At 36.7% G+C, this 19,197-nt stretch overlaps 1 protein-coding gene across 1 annotated transcript in view; it reads left to right on the forward strand.

Annotated features, from left to right (window-relative positions):
* Window positions 1-732: 732 nt before the first annotated feature.
* The window catches only part of epha8 (eph receptor A8), a 139,770-nt gene continuing 121,305 nt past the window's right edge, over window positions 733-19,197 (forward strand). The window contains exon 1 of the mRNA XM_079844891.1: window positions 733-934. Coding sequence (XP_079701017.1) covers window positions 847-934 — 88 coding nt within the window. The 5' untranslated portion in view covers window positions 733-846. The remainder of the gene's footprint in view (window positions 935-19,197) is intronic.

Here is a 19,197-nt window from a genome sequence, read left to right on the forward strand (position 1 = left end):
TAAAGATGGTGATCAGTTGTCTTGACGGAAATAGTAATATCAATAATAATAATAGATAATATTGATGATAATAATGATAACAACAACAGTAGTAGTACTCATACAAAAAAAAGAAAAGAATAAATAATAATTTATATATATATGTATATAATACATAATAAAAAATAAACAAAAGCATTACATTTCCAAAAATGAAAAACTAAATTGTGCACTGTTGCAGAAATAATATGGTCAGGATATGTTTATGCACAATTCAATTTTATTTTTTTATCAGAATTTTATTTCACAATATGCATTTATTCATAGATACTTTTATCCACTAGATACAATGTTTCATGTGGTAACACTTAATTTAACTAGTCATAGATATTATTTAATATGACATATGACTGAATAAACTCGGCTTAACAAGGTTAAAATTTCCAGGAAATTGTATGGTCATTTTAATTTGAATTACCTTAAACAAAACCCATTTTCTTATTTTCTGTAAAAAATATGACATCGGTCAAATTTACCAAACAAATTGTAGCCGCATGTGATGTACTGTATAGGAGGTGTGCTGGATGTAAAGATATGCATATTCCAAACCCTGCATTCTGATTGGCTGCTCTCTGTGACAGGCAGCGCTGACCACGCCCCCTCGCTGCGCCTGGTGATGTTGCATGTGCCCGAGTGCAGGCAGGCAGTTTTGAAAGCAGTTCCTGATAGAGCCCACTGCTCCGATTCTACACTGGCAGAGAACGAGAGAGGGAGTGAGCGAGGGAGAGGGGAGAGCGAGCGAGAGAGAGACAGAGGGAGAGGGAGAGAGAGAGATTTCTCCCCGTGCGCCGGGTCCACATTTGCACGATGGCATCAGATCCAGGGCTGCTGCCCCTCTTAGTGTGGACTATATCAATGCACGTCCTGGGCTCCAGAGGAACGTCTAATAATGAAGGTGAGTGTGTGTGTGTGTGTGTGTGTTACAGATGGGGATTTATGCTGGTTTGCTTTCAGATGTCAGGGTGATGCATATAGGGAGACCGGGGCTAGTTGTCACACGGGGAAGTTGTCACAACGTAACTCTAAGAATGAGAGTTTAAAGTTAAGTCCTATATCATCATATTGTACTTTTCTCTCTTTTTTTTCTCCTACTTTATTATTCTGCATTTCCATTGCTCTATCGTAAGACGTCCTTGAGGATTATTATTGTTGTTAGAGCTGTTAGACGACCACAATAAAACAACAGTGATTAGGAGAAAAATCAGCCGTATAATGAACATAATTCAAACTTTTGGATCAAAAATGTTCTCAGGAGTCGTAAATATCTGGTCTCTATATGTTGTAATTTTATACAGTGCTATTTATGATTGTCAGAAAGATATTTTTGCGTGTGACCTTTTTTGCATAATTTGATTCGTGCATCTGTTTGAATTCTGCTGAAAAGCATATAATAGGCTTTTTAAAGGCAGGTTTTCATCGTGACAACATGACACACTATCATCAAAAGTCAACGTGTGTTCAACAAACACATTTTCCCCCTTGCCAATAATGGGGTAAACAGCTTTTAATATAGGCAAACAATATTGAAAATATGCCCTGAGAAAAGTGTGACAACTAGCCCCGGTCTCCCTTTGATGATAAATACTTGCATCAGTACAAACGACAGGGAAACTTTAATTGAGAGTGACGTGTGTGTGTTTGTGAGTGTGTGGGCTGATCGGCTACTGTGAAAGAGGGAACACACTGCCTGTTCGGATCTGTCATTGTGATTGGACTGATCCCGGCACTTTTTTCGGAGTTCTGCTGGGCTCGTCGGTGCGATAACACTCAGCGTTTCTGACTCTTTTTAGGGTTTCTGATATAAATCTGCCATCATATCACAGACTACATGACTACATCATGCCGTAAGTCCTATATTTTTGAGCATCAAATTGCCAAAAAGAGCACAGTTGGAGGGATAAGGGTGTTTTCTCAATCATGTACAGCTCATCTTATCTAACGTCAGATCATCACTGAGTTGTCCGCTTACACACACGCTGTGCGATGATGTCTTGTTAAGTTAGCAGTGTGTGCCCCGTCAGGCTATGTTCCCTCTCCACTCATACAAATATAAATCATGCATGTGTGTTAGTTGTCTAGATCAGAGGTTATCAGCCTTTTCTAGCTCATGAGCCCCTCACCAGACATTAACTTTCAGTCATTCGGTTTCATTATATTCACAAGCACTACCTTCTCCATCTTTTGCCATGTCCTGGAATCATCATAACACATCTGAAATGGTTTAATAACGGTTTTACATCTGATGATGCCAATACGCTGATCTCGTGCGTAACCGCAGGTGTTTGGATAGATGCCAAACATCCATTATCAATGTATTGACAGCATCTTTAATTCATTTCTTTATATACTTACATTTACAAATTTTGAATTAATCTCATTTGTTATAACATGTAATATATTATAAATTAAAATGTATGACAAATATATTATAGTCATCCTATGAATTCTATTCTATTGATTTTCTTTAAATATTTACATATTTCATTATTTAATTTAAAATTAAAATCTATTGCAAATATATTATAAATCATCCAATGAGTTCTATTGTTCGTCTATTGATTTTCTTTACAAACATACATTTACATATTACATTTATTATAAAATATATGTTATAAATTAAAGTATATTAGTCATCATATGAATTTTATTCTATTGATTATCTTTACATATTTACTTGATTTAATTGATTATTCTAAAATAAGTTATAAATTAAAATGTATTATAAATATATTATACATTCACCCTATAAATTATATTCCATATTGATTTTCTTTACAAACATACACTTACATATTAAATCAATCAAATGTATTATAAAATTTGTTATAAATGAAAATATAGTAGTCATCTATTCTATTGATTTTCTTTACATATTCACATATTTAATTATTTAATTTAATATAAAATATTGTAATGAATTAAAATATATTGCAAATATATTATAAATCATCCAATGAATCCTATTGTTCTAGTCTATTGATTTTCTATACAAACATTTACATATTACATTAATCTAATTTAGTATAAAATTGATGTTATAAATTAAAATATATAACAAATGTATTATAGTCATCCTATTAATTCTATTCTATTGATTGTCTTTATATATTTACATATTAAATTAATCTAATTTATTCTAATAATTAAAAAAAATATTATAAAATCATCATCTGAATTGTGTTCTATTTTATATTTATTTTCTTTACATTCATACATATACATTTTTCATACATAAATAAATTCATACATAATTCATCCTATACATTCTATTCTATTGTTTTTTTTATAAACCTCAAAGGCTCTAATTCATAAACACTTGCACATTAGTTAGATTTATATATAAAGTGTCAAATAATATTAGTCTATATTGTGCATTGTGAACATTAAGGAGATCTTTTACATATCAGTCTACGGCCAGCGTTATTGAAAACCCAGGCTGTGGAATATTGCGTTGGCCAATGGCTGATCTCTGTTTTATTGTCATATTATATTTGTTTACTATGTGGACAGGAAACAGTTGTGACCTCATGACCTTATCCAGCCTCTGGATACGTGACTGTTTTCCCCCGTTTCCAGCCATAGCATGTTTTTCCTCTCCGGGAGAGGGTTTGCGTGTGGCGGAGACTGCAGCTTGACACGGATGTTCCGCTCAGACACACTAAGTGAACACACGGTTTGCGTGATATTTCTGCCTCTCCAGTCACTGTCACAAACGGTTCAATACAGCGTAAAGACCGCTGAGGTGAGAGAGAGCAAGAGAAAAACACTCTAGATGAGAGTTGTGCTGCCAAACAAGGGCTGAAGATCTCAACGGAGGAGGAGACCGGGGCTAGTTGTCACGATGGCTTGAGACAAAAGTCCAATGCATCATAATATTTTTGCCAGGTCAAGTTCCAAATATTTAATAGCTAAGTACAATAATAAACCTTCCCTGAGAAATGTTGTCTGGAGTAAAAAGTGTGACAACTAGTCTTCCATATAAACAAATAAACCTTTCAATTTCACCTTTAATTTAACGGCAGACGTTTTCAAAGACATCTCGGCAGAAATTTGCTGCGACAAAAGAAAACACGGCAGCAATTTTTGAGCTCTCAATTGACAAGACGCACGTTTGAAATTCAAAACAACTCTGTTCTTTAATGCTACGCCGTCCGGTGCATTACCGCTGATGCGTTTGGTATTTTGTTGAATTGTTCCATTAACCTGCACAAAAAGTCTTTTTGTGAAAATCCCTGTTGAAAAGAATTTCGACCTGCCCTATAAAGTACTGTAGCTTTTGTGTGAGTGCGATTAAGCCGGAGTTTGTAGTGCATTGCATAAAACATCCAAGTGATTTTTCTCTGAGGTGATGATTGTGTTGTGCATATTCTTGGGTAAAAGATCAATTGTGTTGCCAGAGACGCTAAAACTCAATGCGTTTTTTTTGTGTGGTCATGATTAAAAAGGCATTCGAAAATGTCGACGTCAGGTGCACTAACAGAGAGAGAAAGAAGTGATTATGAAGTCAGAGAGAGAGCCAGTAATCAGGCATGCAATCGGACATACTGCACTCAAATGTTATGGATAAGGGATCATTTTATGAACACATTGTGAAGTGTGACCACACAAGTTTCTGCTTTTTAATTTAATTTTATTTACTTTTTTTATTTATTTGTATTATTTATTTACTTACTTATTTATGTATGTATTTTTTTTATTATTTTTTTTTAAAAACATTATTTTACCGTTTTAGTAACATTTTACAATAAGGTTTCATTTGCTAATATTAGATGCTTCGACAGCATTTATTAATCTTAGTTCATGTTAATTTCTACAACATTATTGATAACGAAAGTTGAATCTGTTATCATCAATGCTATGTGAACCAGGGGCAATTCTAGGATTTTCATTTTAGGGGGGCTCAGCCCCCAGTGAGGGTATGAAAAAAAAAATGGTAACACTTTAGTTTAGGGTCCAATCCTCACTGTTAACTAGTAGCTTATTAGTATGCATATTAGGATATTGGCTGTTTATTATTATTTATAAAGCAAATATTAATGGCTTATTCTGCATGAGCATATTGTACATCCCTTAATCATACAATGTAGGCAGGTTTATAATCACTGAGACCCCAAATGTGAGGTTAGGGGGGTTTGGGGGGCATGACCCCTCGAGGAAATGATGATTTCTATGATCTACATATGTGCATTTTAAGATGTTCTGAACGCCAAAAAATTAGATAACAATAGCTTGAAAACCATGTCAGTGGGCAGATATGACTGATAAAGTTTTTCTATTTTTGTCAGTGAAGACAGTAAACATATGTTTAACTGATATTTATATGTTTTATGAATCATTTTTGTAGACATGTTCATTTACTGAAGGCTAACAGGAAAGCTAGGTAACTCAATTTATTAAATTAATTCACAATATGCACACATTCATTACTAATCTTATGCCCAACAGGCTGAAAAAGTTGAGTTTTTTTTTTTTTACTGAGAGCTACAAATGGAATTATTAATTTACAATATTCACACATTTATTACTAATATTACTTTGTTAATATTTATTGTTTGTTAATTATATTATAAATGACATTACATAGCCCTATTTCAAATCAAAATGGCTAAATTAGACAAAAGTCTAATTTCCCCCGCTCATATCCCACTGAGACAAGAGAATTATGCATTTTATTTCTGGAAAAAATCCACAGATGACGCAAATATCGTCATTTTGCATCATCTGAGGCTTTTTTGGCCAGAGGCTAAAGACTACAGCCAGTAGAAGGAGCTGTTCTGCATGTTTTCAACTCGCTCACAGGGGAGAGATCTCACTCACAGAATGTAAATGTGCACGGCCGCTGCCGCTCGGCCATTAATAATGGAGCGGTACGGAGCAAAGAGAGTGTTTCAACTTTTCAATGAATTCCTATGAAAGTTAAGCTTCCATAGGCATGATCTGATAACGCGCCAGACTGGACACACTCTGAGAATGACAGCCGCGCTTACCTCAGCTCTGCTCAGCTCTTCTCATGATGAATGAAATCTGATGAATGATCGGCTCACTCACACTTTGTTGTTCAGTTTTTAATTGTAGTGTTTATTCTCTAACTGAACCAAATTATTGTATTACTATGAATATCAGAACGACGGTGGGGCGGTGCCGCGGTGGGCAAGAGATGTAACCAGTAGGCGTGGCTTTGGGAGTGGCCTCGTAGGGCAGCGAAGCAAGTGCATTCTGGGAGTTGTTGTCTTTCATCCACATGAGACAAAAATACATGTTCTGGCTTTTCTCGGTCTAGAAGGTACCAAATTCAAAAATAATTCACATTTCTACTACACAAATGACCATGTTTAAATACACATTCATCTTCCCAGCGCTGAAGCCCTTTAAGTAGACTGTGACTTAATGTTCATTTAAATATAATATTGAACAAGCAGCAAACATCTTCAAAACAACAATGCCTGATGTAGACAACACTGTTATAAAATGACCCTAAAAAAAGAAATATGAGAAAAATCACTAGATTTATGTTGCAAAATGGAAAATTAAATTGAAAAGGATTCACTGCATCAGCCAAATCCAGCAGTAAATATTTTCAAGTAAATTAAACTTAAATAGTTGGTAATGCACGTCTACAAAGCCTTGTCTATACAAAACACTTTTTTTGCTACAAATCCAAATTAAGTGAGCTACTCAAATTATCCAAGTAAAGTAACAAACAAAGATTTATTTGTAAAAAAATATATAATTTTTTATGTTATGCTTACAACCTCAATGATTCATTTTTATCAGTGCAGATATACGTTTTGAACAGTTTAAAAAAATCATTATTTCTATGTAAAGTCCCCATAAAACATCGAAACCCAACGTGTGTGTGTGTGTGTGTGTGTGTGTGTGTGCCCGCATGATCAATGTATTTGTAAACATTTTAAGAAACACTGAATAAAGTTTGGTTTAAAGCACTTACTTAATGACATTTTCCGATATTCTGTGACCTATATAAGTATTTATGGTTAATAACGCACTTTGTTAATTACAGTGACAAAGAATGAAGAACTCACTGTTTGTATATAGTCTATTAATGTATTAACTAACTATTAATAGTTTGCAAATGATTTATAAGTGCTTTTTTTGCTGTATATTATAAAGTGTTACAACATTTTTTAAGCGTCTTCTCATCTAGAGTTAGTTCTCCACTGTGTGATTTTCTAGATTGGCCCTTAATCCAGAACATCTTTGGAATACTTATCAGTGGATGTGTGGAATTTTTATTAGAATATAAATCAATTTTAGTCAGACAGTTTCTCAAAGACCCTTTGCATGGTGATAAATGAACAAAATCTTGTTTGAAGAGATTTTTTTGCCCTTCATGATTGGCACCTTTCTGATTAAAAAAAGCTTAGTATGAATATTGTTTTTGTGAGATATTAATGTTCGGCTCTGCACTGATCATTTTACAGCACACTCAAGGTTTGAACATGAACCTTTTGGAGTTTCTGTAGCTGCGAGGAAGCCTCAAGGTTCGTATCTGAACCTTTTTTAGTAAGAACCCTCTCCTAAAGGCATTAAAGAACTTTCAGAGTTCCTCATAGACAAGTGGCCCTGGCTCTTACTCTTATGTTATTATTCATTTATCCATGATGTAGTCATCTTAATGCTCTATAAAGTGAGTGTTCGGCAGAAGAAGTTCATATTTGAACTCTAATTCCTAAGAAAGAATTGACCTGTATTTGCCCATTAGTTTTGGATTTGGATTAATTAATTTGGATGGAATTGTTTCCAATCTTATGCATGTTTATGATAATTAAGATTATAGTCAATATCACAGTTCACTGAGGTTGTGAGTTAAATGAAGTCATGTTTATTTATTGTTAAACATTAAAAAACTAAGATTGTTTTGGTTTTTAATTAATTAAAAACAATCTATGTGTTAAAAATGTGTTTTTAAGTTTGTGAGAAATGCAAAAATATGTTGATTTTGTGCTTTTACAAACAGCAGTGTTATTTTAATAACATTGAGAGACTGTGATAGTTTTGGTTAATATTTTGAAGCAGTTTTTATTTTTATATTTGCTGTTTCTCATTTTAATTTTAATGTTTTAGTATTTTTTCCCCCATTTTTATACATGTTTATATCTTTTTTTATTAACTTTATTTCAGTTTTAGAGTGAAACCGGAAACAAAATTAAATAAGTTAAATATTTTAAGTATCAAAAATATTTTTTTTTTCAATTATTATAACTTTAGTTTCAGTTTTAGTTAAAGCTGCACTATGTAACTTTTGCGTCCGCTAGAGGTCGCCTATTCAAAACAAAGGCGTAGTTTGATGACGCCACGTTTGAGCGCAGAATGAGATGAACGCAACACACACCTTGCGAGCAGTGGGACTTTTATTATGACACAGTCGCCGGCGCACTTCCGGTTTTCCGGTCATGAGTATGAGGTAATGCAGCTCTGTTTATCATATTAGACACATGTGAGTGTGTTGATGATGTTATGACGTTACTCTGTGCGTTCGCTCGGCGGCTGCTATGACACTTGTTCACACTGTAGTGAGAGTAAAGCGTTTCTGCAAAATAAAACCGGAAACCGAGGGGAACGCAGATATGATGCAATCGACAGGCGACTCCCTCACACGTCCTGGTTCCTCGGTTAAACATTTGGGATATTGCAAGTACCCAACTGAACAAAATATATAACACTGGCCTTGTGGTTTTTGGATATTTTACCTTAAAAATGTTACATATTGCAGCTTTAACTATAATAACCCTGCTGTATGCTTGATTTTAGTGTGATTTAGTGAAACCTCTTAAAGTGCAACAACATTAATCTTTATTTTTTAAACGTGACCTGTACGCGATCACGATTCTAGACACATGTAGATTACATCAAAGCTCCAATGGCTTTATAAGCGGGAAGAAAAGTGACTGTTGAAGTGTGACAGTGGGAAAAAAATCCCAAAGCAAATCCTTATCTTCCCAGGGAGGAAACAATGATTCCCGAACAGGACTGTCAAATCCCTTTCCTCTCTTTATATCCACGCGGGAGGCCGAGGAAAGAGATGGCAGTCCTGCTCTGTAATTGGGGTCTCAGCATCACAGGGTTCATGCACAATTTCAGATGGGTTACGCACAATTTCCCCGACTTGTCCTGCTGTTTTGAGGCCTCGCGCCGCCTTCCTCTTGCGGGACGCGTTTGCTCTGATCTGTTTAGCGCTGGTTTACAGAGCGTCTCGTGTTGATCAAATGACAGGAATGCGGTGTGTGAGATGCATTATGATTTCTTACATGTCCGTCCTCGCTGCGGAGAAAAAAAGCTGCATGTGGCTCTCTGTATCTGGGGAATCTGATATTGATTGCGGTGCGTTTGTGACTTTGATAAGTGGGGATTCGGCAATGGGTGAGAGGCACTAGGCTTTTTTTAAGGGAGGCTGTAGTGCTTTAGCATCTGGGCTGATAACACATAAGGTTGTGGGATCAGTTCCCAGAGGAGAACAAGAGGGACGCAGAGATCCTTTACACTGCATCTTACTCTGTACGTCAGTCTTGGGTTTTTGTTGCTATCTGTTTTATACAATATACTCCAATCAGGCATAACATTATGACCAGGGGAACTAAATAACACTGATTATGTCTTCATCACGGCACTTGTTAGTGGGTGGGATATATTAAGCAGCAAGTGAACATTTTGTCCTCAAAGTTGATGAAAGTTGAAAAATGGGCAAGCGTAAGGATTTGAGTGAGTTTGACAAAGCATCTCCAAATCTGCAGCTCTTGTGGTGTGTTCCCGGTCTGCAGTGGTCAGTCTCTATCAAAAGTGGTGCAAGGAAGGAACAGTGGTGAACCACAAATTTTTTTTATATTTTTCGATTAATCGTTTTTTTAAATGTGGTCGATTCAAAATCGATTCTCAAGGCCAAGAATCGATTTTTTCCCCCGGGGGTTTCTAGTCGATCCTGCCTGGAATCGCATATATGCTTGTCGTTAAGATAAAATCGAATGGCAATCGCATCTAAGGAAGGCACGCAAATAACAGAGATAGTGACAAAATATAATGCATCATCCGGGGCATGAATCAAAGCTCAGGAGGAAAAAGCCTCCATAAAAACGGACAGAGTCTGAATGATTGTCGGCTAAATCGCAAGAAACGCTTGTCCTTTACTGAAAATTGCTGAAAATCATCCAATATCCTTTTTATGTTTTAGAATAAGTGTATCAAAACATCCATAAAAACAAAATTCTATTGTATTTAACATAATTGTATGCATTTGAAATATAGAGATGGGTTCTGTTTTAATGTAGGCCTACCCGAGTGTACCTAAAATAAAAAGAGTTTAATATACAGGTTTGTGGCTCTTAACTTCTTTTTAATTACCCACTTGTAAACTTGTTCACTGTTCTTTTTTATAAATATAGTAGGCTATTTGAATTAAATCTATATTCATTGAGTTGAATCGAAATTGAATCGATTTGAGAGCTTGCGAATCGAAGTCGAATCGAATCGGAACATCTGAATCGATACCCAGCCCTATTGAATATAGTGAGAAAAAAAAGCACATATTTCTTAACTCGTTGACAAATTGTCCCCCTTATTATCACTATTAACTAGTTGCTTATTAGCATGCATATTACTAGGATATTGGATGTTTATTAGCACTTATAAAGCACATATTAATGCCTTATTCTGCATGACCATAATCAACATCTCTTAATCCGAACCAATACCTTAACAACTACCTTACTAACTATTAATAAGCAGTAATTAGGCGTTTATTGAGGCAAAAGTCATAGCTAATATAGTTAATAGTGTGAATTGGACCCTAAAAGTGTGACCAATACCGTTGTAGTTCTGTATAATTTCTAATTATGTTAAAGCTTACAGTTAGTTAAGCATTTGCAAATATATACTATTTTATAATTCTATATTTTCTCAAGGATCATTCCAGGATCTTGTTTTGCTGTTTGTTGAAGCCACGGGCATCAAACGATATATCTTTATCAAACAACACTGTTAGCTGTCTGGGTTTGAAGTCGTGAATGTGTGTTATAGGGGATAAATACAGGCTAAAATACATTTTAGGGGTCATATTTAGTAGGGCTCAGTAGGGCTTCAGACCTTGGGTTTGCAATGGAGACTTGATTCACAGAAATGGTATACGTTATTTGGTTTTGTTAAATGCATTCTGCATTTCTGCTACCGACCCCATAATGATGTGTCAGTCCATGCAATTTGCTCTAGTACCAGCCTGAACGAGACGAACAGACCTGATGCATGACACTGTGAAAAAAGAGCCACTTGATGCTGGGTTTTTTCGGGGCGAAGGGAAGGAGATAGAGAGAGGGAGAGCGCGAGAACGAAAGGAGATAGATGGCGTTCGGGCAGAGTGGAAAATGGAGTGGCCCACAGCAGACATAAACGAATGCCTGTGTTGAAGTTTATGGCAGTGCTTGTGCCGTGACAATCTAGTGCTCCAGCCAGAGGGCCCGTTTCTGTCACGCTGACCAGATGCACCTCAGCATCCTTCGTGATGGAGAGCAAAGCAGAAAGCCAAAACTCCTCTGTGTGTTTGTGCCGCAGGAGCCCTCAAACAGTTATTCTTCACCCCGCGGAGACGCTTCCTCAAACTAGAGATCAGGTGAAGGAACTAATCTGGTTTGAAATAATTGGATCAGGTTTAGTCCCAAAAATATTTTTAAACCGACAGTCAGCGTTAATTGTGCCAGACCAGGATTAAGCTTTATCTAAACACACACCTTTTAAAGTTTAGATTTTTGGCCAGAATTATGCAGAATCTCAATGAATTCATTCCTTTTTTTTTTTACGACATTTCCAAATTATTAAAAAAATTGAGAATGCATTTTACACATACAATGACATACAATAAAAGTATAAACACAGCTAATGAATACAATGTATTTATATTAATGCATTTATAAATATTGTTTTATATTAATTAATTGTATGAAATTCATTCATATGTGTATATGTTATATGTATGCATATATAAATATGTAAGTGAATATGTATATATATATATAGGCACACAGACACACACATATCGGTTCACTTACATATTTATATATATATGCATACATATAACATATATATATATATATAAATAAATCTTATATTTAAATAAATATAATATAAAATACACATATTGTATAAACAAACTTTTATGTTAGATGCGATTAATCAATTTGACAGCACTACATGCAAATATTTCTTTAAAATATGCATGCATGTGTGTAATAATAATTATACACTACACACACACATACTATGTAAACACGAACTTTTATTTTGGATGCGATTAATCGTGTTTGCGACACCTGCCTTTACCTGCACATGAACTTTAATGACATCCCATTCTTAATCCGTAGGGTTTAATATGGAGTTGACCCACCCTTTGCAGCTCTAACAGCTTCAACTGTTCTGGGAAGACTTTCCACAAGGTTTAGGAGTGTGTTTATGGCCATTCTTCTAGAAGCACATTTGTGAGGCCAGGCACTGATGTTGGACGAGAAGGCCTGGCTCTCAGTCTCCGCTCTAATTCATCCCAAAGGTGTTCTATCGGGTTGAGGTCAGGACTCTGTGCAGGCCAGTCAAGTTCCTCCACACCAAACTCGCTCATCCATGTCTTTATGGGCCGACGCTTTGTGCACTGGTGTAGTCATGTTGGAACAGGAAGGGGCCGTCCCCAAACTGTTCCCACAAAGTTGGGAGCATGAAATTGTCCAAAATGTCTTGGTCTGCTGAAGCATTAAGAGTTCCTTTTACTGGAACTAAGGGTGCTTTCACACTAGCAGTTTTGGTGCGCACCCGGGTTCGATTGATGTCAGAGTTCGCTACGTTTGGATGATGTGAACGCTGTCTTCCGAACTCGGGTGCGCACCCGCGAACCGTACCAGAGTCCGCTTAAAAAGGGTGGTCTGGGGTACGGTTCATGTGAACTCCGGTACGGTTTGCTGCTGATGTGAACGCAATCGTACTAAATCGCGGAAGTGAACCGCTATTAATGATGTATGATTTGATAAAAATGTGTGTTGTTTCACTCATTTTCCTGACGAGCATGACTGATGTACTGCAAGCAGAGAGCTGTAAATCTCATTTCTGCTCGTCTTCAGCGTTTTTTAGAGCATTTTCAGTACATATGCGGCATATAGACGCAAGTGCCATTACGTACTGAAGCTTTAGAAACAAAACCAACAGTTAAAAAACGAAAATATAAAAGTGAGGTGAGCAACACTATGCATTTCGCCGCCTTCACGCTCGCTGTCGTTACTAAGCAAACGGGTAAACAGCTGCTGCTCTGATGACGCAAACGCACCCCGGTTCGGAACCAAATAATATAATATGAACACAGTCCAGCGGGGGCACGGGGAGGGGGGAGCAATCGAACTCGGGTTCGGTCCAGCCAATCGAACCAAGTGCGAAAGCACCCGAAAGGGCCAAGCCCGACCCCTGAAAAACAACCCCACCCCACACCATTCTTTCACAAATGTTTGTAGAAGCGTCTGCACGCCTAGTGCTTGATTTTATACACCTGTGGCCATGGAAGTGATTGGAACTCCTGAATTCAATGTCCTAATACTTTTGGCAATACACTCTCTCAAAAGGAAAACATCATGAAATGATATGTGGTTTATAACACCACTTAACAGGTCCTTAATTCAAAAAGTGTTTCATAACTGTATGAAATCAACATAAAGACAAATATTTTACCTCTAAGAACTAATTTATTTGTTGTCTCTTTTTACAATTTTAACATTTAGTCTTTTTTTTGGGGGGGGGGGGGGGGGGGGTCTTCAGGTGTTTTCTTGTGTCTGAGATTGAATATTTTGAGTCTAGAGGATTCTTCTGTGTTCCAGCTCGCTCTGCGTCACGACGCAAAACAATATGATGCAGCGTTCTTGAAACTCTGTCTGATCCTCCGTGATGGATTTCTCCCCCTCTTTTCATGGTGGAAATGTATTTTAAACCTTATAATCTGCACATAAATCAAAGGTTTAACCTAATTCAGTGATGGGGTGAACGGTGTGGAAGTCTACAGTGAGATCTCCACAACCAACACGCCCGCTGCAATATTGATGCTTGGCGCTCGCACATTCATCACATTAAAATGTCACGAATAAATTCATCATTTAAAGCGAGCGCAGATGCTATAGAAGGTGGAAAAATTAATAAAGATTATTTGAAAGAGAGAAGAGCAGCAAACGGAGCTCATTCTGAGGAAAAAGATTTATTTAATATCTCTTTCACCCCGTTGCATCAGCGTACGACACGTTTTTTTAGGCTGCGGCCCAGATTATTGGAGAAAATATCTAGCTTGTGCACCAAAGGTTTAATAGGAGGTCTGAGCGAGGCTTGATGTCTCTCATATATGTTAAATAATTACCAGGAAAAACTTGTTTACTTAAACAACACACTTTCCCGGGGCCTTTAAACCCCTGGAAAATCAAGTTATAGTTTGGTGATGAAAGAAATAATCGCTTTTTCCAAGCATTGTGTTGTGACTTTTTTTTTGGTACCATTTATTTTTAGACTTTTTATTGAGAAATGTAATAATGCCAGTGCCGTGGTGTCATATCAGTGGCGACGTGGCTTTGAAATGCATTGCCCATTTCCAGTCGAGCGTGTCTTGTCATTTCACGGGGTACGGCTGAAATTGTCACACGCAGACGTGCCGTTCTATCAGCGAGCGATCGTTTAGTATCTACTCCATTGTACTGGACTTATTTCCATTAAATGCTATCAGAGTGTATAGATTCACCTCAGTGCTTCCGTTGAATGGCAGCCCAACGCTAAAGCCTTTTATATGGATTAAAATATGTCTATCTGTGTCTGTCAAAAAAGACTTATCGTTGTTCATCTGAGAAAGACTTGTGTTGCGACTTATCCTCACTGCCACATGCATTGCTGTAAGGGATTTACTGATTTAGTCAAATGATTTTGTCTGACATGCTGAATGTCGGGCTTATGTTTGTAAAGCCAAGGAAAGAAATTAAATAAAGCAAATTTATAAGCAATGTAGATTTCAGCTCCCTAAAGAGACGGCGTAGGCCTCCAAAAGAGCGTAAGGATGATCGTTCTGTGACTCTGAGGTGTATCTTTTAGAAACAGACGGACACGTTCATTATCAGAGAGCTTGGTTAAAGAATAGCAGAGTTCACACCACAACTATGGCGATAACGGCATGGAGAAACGATATGGTTTGAATCACTTTCACAACGATTAAAACATTGACAGCCAATCAGAATCCAAGAGCTCAATCATTTAAAGCGGCAGTGCGTTGGTGTCGCAGCTAATATATTTATCGTTATAGTTATCTTTACAATTATCGTTCTTGGTGTGAACGGCCTTAAAGGGATAGTTCACCCAAAAATGAAAATTCTGTCATCATTTACTCACCCTCATGAGGTTCCAAACCTGTATGAGTTTCTTTGTTCTGCTGAACACAAAAGAAGATATTTGAAAGAATGTTTGTAACCGAGCAGATAGAGCAAACATTAACTACCATAGTAGGGAAAAAAATACTATGGTAGTCAATGGTTGCTCTATCTGCTTGGTTACAAACATTCTTAAAAAATATCTTCTTTTGTGTTCAGCAGAACAAAGAAACTCATACAGGTTTGGAACAACTTGAGGGTGAATAAATGGTGAGAGAATTTTCATTTTTGGGTGAACTATCCCTTTAAGACACAGAGGCGTGACCGGGAGCCAGTGACCTATTAATATTATTCTCATTTTGGTTTAAGATGTTCATCAAACAAAATGATGTGTAATGCAAGTGCCATTTTTATCATCTCATTGATCAAAACATTTCCTTTTTCAAAAGAATGTTGTCGGTGTGAATTTAAACATTTTGAATTCCTCCTACAGGTTCACTTCTCAGCTATCTTTAGATGAAATGTCAAGAAGAATTCACTTGAATTCATCTGATTGGCATCGAGAATGTAAATATGCAGTCTGTTTTTTGTGTTCTGTTGACACTGCTTATTTCGAGCATATTTATTTCTGTATTGTAGAAGTATGATTTAATATAATACCGTATAATCCTGAAACTGTTGGTTTTAACTAGTGCTCTGTGTTCTGATGTTATTCCAAGTGAAACCAGCCCAAATCCATTGCACTTAACTTTGGTAGTGTGGTATTTCTGTGGAATGGGAAAATGTAGGATGGGACCTGATTTTGTGTATTGGTAATTTATTGGATTGTGGGAATTTGGCACTGCTTACTAGAATCTAGAAACTGCGTTTACTAGTTGAGCTTTTTTAGTTGGTGGTCATCTTTGCAACAAGTATGTTTTTTTTTTTACTTGAATACTTGGTAATGCTGTTATATTTTTTATTTGTTTTCTTCATGTTTAATTAATTGAGAAACACATAAAGGATACATGAAATATTTTATTTTATTTTAAATGATTTCAAATATTTAATTGAATTTAACTTCGTTTCATTCATTATTTCATTATTTCTTTCAATAGATACCTGAAAAACTTAAAGGAACACGCCACTATTTTTGAAAATAGGCAAATTTTCCAACTCCCCTAAAGTTCAACAGTTGAGTTTTACCGTTTTCAAATCCATCAGCCGATCTCCGGGTCTGGCGGGAGCACTTTTAGCATAGCTTAAAAATGAAAAGTTGTGATTTTCTAGACCGATATGTCTAGGAACTATACTCTCATTCCTGCGTAATAATCAAGAGCTTTCCTGCCGTACCATGGGTGCAGCGCCACAATGATATTACGCAGCACCTGAAAATAGTCCCCAGCATGCTCTCTGTGTAAGCAGGTTGTCACGACTCACGTTGGTTATGTTGACGGAAGTTAGCCTATTTTCCGGCTAGTTCCTAGCTATTATCTGTCTAGAAACTTTTATTTTTTTTCCGTCGGTCTTAGTACATGATGTAACTACAGAAGCGTCAAGTTTTAAATAGGAAAAATAGCGAAACTCTTTGGTCATATTTTGAGCGAGATGCTAACAGTCTCATCAGATTCAATGATCTATGCTAAAAGTGCTACCGCCAGACCCAGAGATAGGCTGAATGGATTTAAAAACGGTAAAACTCAACTGTTAAATAAAATGTGTCAGGTAAAATATATATATATTTTTAAAAAAAATTTTTAACACTTTTTACCTGTTTATTGCAATACTTTTGTAATGCTGTTAGATACCTCAAACTAGTTTTTTTGTTTGTTTTCTTCAGTTTTAATTAATAAAAAAAAACACACACACATAAAGGATATGTGGAACATTTTATTATTATATATTTTAAAATTATATTTTATATTTCATTTCATTATTTCTTTGAATAGATACATGAAATTAGGGATGTTAACCGATGACCGTTTGACCGATGGTTGACCGTATCAACGTTAACCGATCAAAGTTGTCGGTTGTCGGTTAAAAAAAAAGAAGTGATCTCTAAATTAGGCTATTATAGACAGTGGACTAAACGCTACTACAGTTAGCCATCTCATTCCAAAATCTTTTTGTGTGAAGTGAACAAATCCCTCACACTCAATTTTTCATAACTCGACTGTTTGTACTTAATAAACCAATAAAAACATTTGGCGCGAGGTCACAGCGTTTGGGTGTGCGCGCTCACAAGGTTTGCGGTTAGAGCCAGGGCAGACGACAGTATGAAGCGTGCAAAGAAAAGTAGTGTGTGGGACCATTTCACCAAAAAGAATGACACAGATGTAAGTTGCAACTTGTGTGATACAGTGCTTAATTAGAAGGCACACAGTGAGTTAGACCTGCCTTGGCCGGTGCGTCTTTTACGCATTCTGAAGGTGCCTGTTTTATCCATTGGTTTTATCGTGTTGCAGTCTATTAGACAACATTCCGCATAAGATGGGCTTACATTTGGAAATATATTACATCTACATTTCAGTGGTAACACATAAGGTGTTGATCATCATCTTTCTTTATTATTGTTAGCACTACCTCGAACTAAAGCGGCGTCTCTTCGGAGCTGTCTTTTTCTTAAATGAGACGCGGCAATGTTTCAAATGAGCTTCTAACGCTAGACAAATGCCTTTATTTTCAACGCGATAACCTTGTACCCAAACCATTTCGAAACTTAGGAGCCATGTCCTCCGATTACAAACAAGCTCCTCGGCGCCGGGTTTGCGGGACTCATGTTTCGCGCTGTAGGGGATTTTAAAAAAGTGATGTGAGTGGGAGGCAGGCGGCGGCGCCGGGACAGTGTGTGTGTGTGAGAGCGGGAGGCAGAGCGGCAGAGAGATGCAACAGAGTTGCGAAATTGTTTCTTTAGCCATATGTCTCATGTTTGTGAGACAAGTATTCACTAAGCTAGAGTTCCTTTTCTGAAGACTATCTGAATGATCGTCTTTGACAGAGAGGCTGCAGATCGCGCATCGTGTGTTTTCTTTGTTTTACAAAAAAATTGAAACTTAACAGATTAAAATGATGTATTACACTTGCCTGAATGATAAAAAAGTTTTTTGAGTCTCTTTGGCACTGATAAGAAAAAAAGAGAGCCGATCGCGCCGGCGCCAACTCGAGAGGGTAAATGCAATGTTTAAATTATTGAAAAATTAAATGTAATTTTATCATATTTTATTTTATTTGGTATTTTTACCTTTATAAGTATACCTCATGTATACTTTAAAGTGTTTCTCAATTAAGCTATAGGGAGAGTGTTCAATATTAGTTTTTTTTGTTTTGTGGTGAAATTTCATTGGTAATATTATAGACTTCTAAAATGTTTGTATCATGATAAACTATCACTAGAAATGTAGGTCTTGACTTGATTTTATCCATTGTGAAAAGTGGGCATTACATACTAATTGATCAGATTTTGGGATTTTTCTCGAACTGTTCATTGAGACTGACAAAGGTCTGAACCGTTAAAATACTTTTGAAGACTTAATATTAATTCCCCGCTCAATACCGCTAGCTAAAGTGATACTGGATGTTCCACATAGTAGTTTTGCTTTACTTTCCCTCGTCCCAAAATAGCTTTGCTGGTCTTTTCATTCCTCCAGCAAACAAGTGAGCAAACTCTCCCTGAGGGCCGCCCGGCTTTGACGCCGCGTGCCCGTTTGTGTCCACTGTGTCCTCCAGGGACAGGCGGAGACTTGTGTTCATGTATCTTCAGGTCTTCGCTCACCTCAGACTGAGGAGAACACGAAGCGCTGGCGTAAAC

The sequence above is a fragment of the Gobio gobio genome (genome assembly GCF_949357685.1).
Source record: "Gobio gobio genome assembly, chromosome: 19".
NCBI classification, from domain to species: Eukaryota; Metazoa; Chordata; class Actinopteri; order Cypriniformes; family Gobionidae; genus Gobio; species Gobio gobio.